The sequence below is a fragment of the Lipophrys pholis genome, assembly GCF_963383615.2.
Source record: "Lipophrys pholis genome assembly, chromosome: 1".
Lineage (NCBI taxonomy): Eukaryota > Metazoa > Chordata > Actinopteri > Blenniiformes > Blenniidae > Lipophrys > Lipophrys pholis.
In genome coordinates, this window is record NC_137635.1 from 39,559,384 (window position 1) to 39,565,657 (window position 6,274).

Consider the following 6,274-nt stretch of genomic DNA (forward strand, 5'->3'; position numbering starts at 1 on the left):
AATGTTGTTCCGATTTGCTTTAAAGTAAGGCAAGGCATAAGGACATGCTTTCTGGGATTATTACATTGCCTAATCCCCCCAGGTTTCTATTGTATCTCTCAAGACTAACCATGAATTTGGCTATGTGTTTCTTGTGTTTACAAGAATAGGTAAGTAAATGTGTATATACGTATATAAATATATATAAATATATATAAATAAATTAAAAGATTTTTAACTACAACTTTGCGTTTGTGCAACCATCTGTTATTCTTCGTTCCAGGTGAGTACACAGTACGGACAGCTGCGCAATAAATAACTTCCTTTCATAGACATGGTGTTTTTGTGATTTGTAACAATAATGGTAGATTAGACAAGTTGTTGCACTGTTTTCCTCAAACTATCTTTCACTTCTAACATGATATCAACCAACAGATTAACAAAAAGCTTTGATAAACCACACTTTATATTATTCACTAATACTGTTGGATCTTTTTGTGAAACATTGCCAAAGAAGACTCGATCAATATTAAACCCAGGAAGTTATTGTGCGATGACAAAAGTAGGTTTGCTATAGTTTTGGAGACAGATTTCAAACATTTGAAATCTGTTTTTGTTTGATGAACCAGACCTGAGAGGCCTCTTGGTGAAGCTTGATTTTCACAAGGAGCTTCTGAATGGAGAGAGGAGCACTGCGGAGAGAAATTGTTTTTTGTGATAGAAAGATACAGATTTCCATCAGATGGATTAGAAACAATAAACAATATCAAATAACATTTCATTGGTTTCAGCCATACAACAGAGACAAGAAATAAGGCACTGACGGCGTTCGAGTATGTGTTTGTATTTCTTCTTTACTTGTTCCAAAGCCTGCTTGGCTCCAATAGGCTTGCATCTACTACTCATGCTGGAGTCCTGGTCTTTGTTATGTCTTTATGATGGTGATTTGAACCAAAATGTTTACACTTTTCAATGAATACTTGGCACAAAAATATGAATGCACTTTGTAACTATGTTTAGAAAAGTGTTAAACAAATAAAGTTATTAACATATTTTAAAGTGTTGAGATTTACACTTCTGAATTAAGTTTCTTGAGAATAACTTTTAAAACGAAGAAAAGATTCACGATGAGCTCCAAGTTGTATTAAAACCAAACGAAGACCCTGCTTTTGTTTGGAACGTTTTGTATTTTTTTTCTGTTCCCTATGAGCAACTAAGAGAACACCTCTTTTAATTCCTGTACATAGCAGATAAAAATCCCACTTTGTGAACTATTGTTTTTAAAGCTTGCTTTTCCCAGCACAGGCGGAGGTGTTGCCATGACAACAGAGAAGAGTCAACATGGCGTCGCTGCTGACAGAGCCGCTGTTTCAAATCTCGGGACAGGCTCCTCCACCCAGTAAAAACTTTTACTTTCTCGCTGTCACCAAAACAGAAGTAAGTCAATAACGTCTTTTTTCTTTTCTTTTTCTTTCTTAATCCCGATCGACCGCTTTCACCATTTAACACTTTCTCTCAGAAACGCTTTCTGACTTTCTGGCTAAAGTAATGACGCTTTAACATCAGCCACGCCCGTACAATCCTGGTTTTTCCCTCGGTTAAATTGTTCTTATGTGAATTTAACAGTTTTGAGGTTTTTGTTGACACAGAGAGATGATTGATTACCTTATCGCCATGCCAGGGGTGTTTAGACACTATAGGGGTCTCTGGCAGGAGGGAACATTGGGGAGCTCCTCCAAGCAAACAATAATGCAATAATGAAAAACACTTCATCTTTTTTTTTTAATAATGCGTTTTGTTAAGTATACATAAAAACTAAGCCATATCCCAATGACCAAAGCAAAATAGAAACATTGCTTGAATTACAGGAAAAAATAAAACATGTTAAACCCCCAGGTTTTAGCCTCTGCCTGTATTTGCTGGCCCAGATCCTTAAATTGTTCATGTGGACATATGTAATACGTGCTTTTGGATGCATCAATTCTAATATTCTTTTCAATATTTCCTCTTATGTATGGAAGATAATGTCAGGCGTGGTGGGAATGTTACAGCTATATGTTTGTTTTAACCTGCTGTGATTAAAGCACACTCACTGACAAGCGAGAGGCCACCAACCTCAGATTATTTAAAGAAGCTGGTCAGCATGTGCATTGAACAATAATCTTTTCTGATTATTATTATGATAGCATGGGACAATGTGAAATATCTACTTTTTAATATACTTTGTCTTACTCAATGTGTTGTAATTCTTTCCCCAACCTTTCCCCGTTTGCATGATTCAAAGCAGCCGCACGAGGCAGAATAGGTGTAGCAGGGGCCCCATGAAGGAGATTCCTGATATGTGGTCGCAATAAAAAAAAAAGGGATTGCAAGGTGTACAGAACGTCATCAGTCTCTTGGGGGCCCCCTTCTGGCCACTAGCAACATTTTAAAAACAGGGTTTACCATTTAGTGTTTGTAGACACTCTGCGGCCCCAGGCATGCGGCACATTGGAGGGGCCTCTGACACTTTCTTGCCCTGACAGATAGACGTGCTAAATTTTCCTAAATGTTTCACAGCAGAAGAACCAGGCAAGCTCCTCAGACGGAGTCTCAACATATTCTTGTTATTGCAGACAGTGTCTAAGGGATTCCAAAATGTTGTCATTGATCTGGACCAACGTCAGCTCTTTCTAAGGGCTCTTGCTGCTCGGGGCCTTATGGGCACTTGCCTACTGTGTTGAACCACCTCAGTGCACTGCAATGTGTCATATGGCAAACTTTTTGCCACTCTTATTGTAAATAGCAGACACTGCCACTGTAATATTTACTGTCAATGTTAGACATGAGGAATCTATTTCTCTCCAGCAACAATGAAAGACCAGAATTATGGCAGAAGTGTCTGACTAAATCACCTTTAAATGCACCGATAAGTGTACCTAAACAACTTTAAATCGCTCATGTTGCTCTCTAGTCATGGAAACCAGAAAAAGTATTAGAATTCAGAAACAGTGAACTCACAGAAATAGCTTGTTCAATGACACAAATTGCCCAGAGTTTGAAGATAATGAAGTTTCCAAGTGTAAACAATAGTATATTTCAATATTATTACAAATGTACAAAATCCAGCACATTTTCAAAAGGGATGATGATGATGATGATGATCCTTCACACCGACCCCACTTTTTTCTATGCATTTCTTAGATTGACAGTCTTGTTTTGATAATGGGGTATGTCTATGTAAATCTACAGGGAAGTCAAAATATTTTAAATACCTTATATGACGCTGTGATTTATCGTCTTCAGGTGATATGGAGGTGGTGGAAGATATCCATGAGAGCTGTGGACCGCTTCTCTAAACCTGGACAAGTGAAGGAGTCTTGTGAGGATTTCTTGGATGACACCAAGCTGCAGTGTAAGAGCTGTTTCCTGATTCAGATCTGTGCGTGTGGAATCAAGATACATTTTTTTAAATGATCTTTTTCACTTCTCAATATGACCTGTCTCATCTAGAAATATTTGTTTGATTACTCTTTCATTTACTCTTCACCATTTATTGGAGAGTTCTGTTGAGCCTATTGTCAAAGAGTGGCTGCATATCCTCTTATATGTAAAATATTTGAAGCTCTGTTGTTTGTATCATCAAAAAGTCTTTTTCCTTTTGCCTTGAATATGAATCAATTTCCTTCTCCTCAGGTGAAGTCAGTCTGGTTTTTGGACACCACATCTTGGAGTACTCCAAAGCTTTGTGCCAAGGTCATTATAATTATCTGGAGCTCCTTTCTGACTCTTTAATTTTGCGGATCATAAGTTATCTGGAGCTCGAGGATGTGGGCCGTCTTGGACAAACTTCAAGCAGGTTCAGGAAGGTGAGTTCAAGAGACGCACGAAGATGCTCCTGTTCTACAACGATGTGTGATTCTGGATGTTTTACTGTTGCACATGTCTTCAACAAGTGTATGTTACCTGTTTGTAAGGAAATATTCTTTTCTCGGTTTAATCTGATGATTTTGAAATTATATCAGGACAATGACTGCATGTGTTTTGTGATGAATCCATTTCATGTTCTCTCCCCAGCTTTGCGAGTCCGAGGAGTTTTGGAAGCAGGCAGTGCGACAGCGCTGCTTCACAATATCAGCTGAGGTGGCTTCTCTGTCGTCAGAGGTGGGCTGGCGCAGCATTTTCTTCACCAGCAAGTTGCAGCTGCAGAAGTTGATCAGCCGCAGGAGGTTGAAGATGGAGAACCAACAGGATGAACTGGCCTCCAACCCTGCAGCAAAGGAAGATGACTCTCCCAATGAAAGATCGGGTACAAACCAGGCCTGTGGTTCTCAGGAGGAGTTGAACCCCGATATTAGCAGTGATCTCAGTCTCCGCACTGACATCGACGCTGGCTGGTACACACACTCTTGCTGTGATGCCGTCATTCTAACCCTGAACCAGAAGCCTGGCGCTGATTCCCACAATCCTGTGCCTGAAAATTTCTTGGAGTATGCAAAGTACTGTGAAGAAGTAGTACAGAGGAATACTCATAGCAGTGCTATGGGAGACAGCAGGGCTGTGGCAAACGATAAGTTTAATTAGGCCTAAAATTCTATGTTGCCTTAATGAGTCAGTAAGTAAATATGTAATGATTACAGCAGATTGCAGATTATTAAATTTTTTTCATTGTGATATTTATATCCAAGTTTCTTGTATATATGTATATATATACTGTATATATATATATATATATATAAAAATAAAAAAAAACCTGTTTTGGTGCATAGCTTGTATTTATTAGAGCATTCTGAGTACCAGCACAGTCTGGCAACTTCAGGTGAAGATTCACTTGGTTTCAATGTAGACAATCATGGTGAGCAATATGAAGGCAACTTATGATAAATCACGCTTGGTAGTAATTTGATACTTCAGATTGTTGAAGGAAGTACTAATTGGCCATTACTTTTGTCCCACTTTATCAGTAATACCAGAGTTTGGATCTACAATTAAATACTAATTGTTGTTAGTATGCAGATTCACACATATCTATGAGGAGAAAGTAATTGGTTTGTTCTGAAACACGAGCAGCCAGCAAACATGACAAATGATGAACTGATTAAGAGTGATTCAGAAACTGCTTAAAAGGAACAGCCCGGCATCCTTATGGAGGGGTGGTGCTATTAAACTGGCCAGGAGATGCATTTCTATTCATTTTCCATTACTCTGGGACCATTGCATTACAGTAGGGAAGTGCTGTGGTCATCACATTTGTTTTTCCTGTTCCATTTTACAGTCTCATTTGTATTCCCTTTTCAACTGAGAACACACGCACAAAAAACAGTGAAATATAAGGTATCACATTCAGAGCACAACCTCCCATTAAAAGAAAATGATTTACCCAAAAGTCAGCAGGTGGAGGGAAAATGACAATGTAAAAAGTAAGAAAATTATTTGAAACATGTATAAACATGTTATTTATTCCTCACAAATTTAGGCTACAAAACTGAAATGATGAAAATATTAGACATACATCGTAGGCTGACAAGGCCGAGGCACTGTTACACTGAAATGTAAGGGGATCAACACTTTCCTCATGTTGGTTTCTGACATGAGGGTAAAAGGTTACATCCTCTTCCGGATTCCTAGAAGACACAGATAATGTCCTTGGCGTTTTGATGGGATTATGAGTGTAGTGGGTAGTCCTCTAGGGGGCACAAGCTGCCACTGCAGATCATCCCTGCTGTGATAAACTCATGCTGTCATCCTCTTTGCTTCTGCCTTCATGACTGCCTTTCTCTGGTATTGTGATCCAGGGGGTGATGAAAGACATTTTTTGGGGGGTGAAACTGTCCATTTTGTGCACTTGGTTCGATTGAAAGGAAGTCAAAGTTGCTCTCAATACATTTTTGAAGATAGTATGACGAATATCTTTGGTAAGAGATTTGAAACTGGACACATAAAGTATTTCTATATACATCTCCTCAGGTAGTAGGGAGGATTTGGACGATTACTTGAACCTTGGATGGTTTTGGACAGCATTCTAAGCTTTCAGACAGTTTGAGCAGGGATCAAACAGAAGTGAGCGGCAGCCCCCTGCACTACTGGCCTGCTCCTTGTTTGTTTAAAGGGACATTCTCCACAACTTCCAACTGTAACATGTTTGTGCTGAATACACTTCAACTTTTTAGAAAACATATTTCAGCACGAGCAGTTTTCAAATTATGTGTTGCAGTCGAGCGCCATCCGTACCAGGTATTTTTGCAAGAGCCTAAGATTTCGGAGACATGATCGCTAAATTCAGCATCAAAATTACAAAAATAGTATAACATCTCTG

The 6,274-nt window shown here is 38.9% G+C and overlaps 1 protein-coding gene across 1 annotated transcript; it reads left to right on the forward strand.

Annotated features, from left to right (window-relative positions):
• Window positions 1–1,311: 1,311 nt before the first annotated feature.
• Window positions 1,312–4,542, forward strand: fbxo36b (F-box protein 36b; the record flags this gene model as incomplete). Its single annotated transcript, XM_080466559.1, has 4 exons — window positions 1,312–1,416; window positions 3,265–3,373; window positions 3,655–3,827; window positions 4,036–4,542. Exons 1-4 carry the CDS (start codon window positions 1,321–1,323, stop codon window positions 4,540–4,542), a joined length of 885 nt encoding a protein of 294 aa, XP_080322685.1. The 5' UTR covers window positions 1,312–1,320.
• Window positions 4,543–6,274: the final 1,732 nt, after the last annotated feature.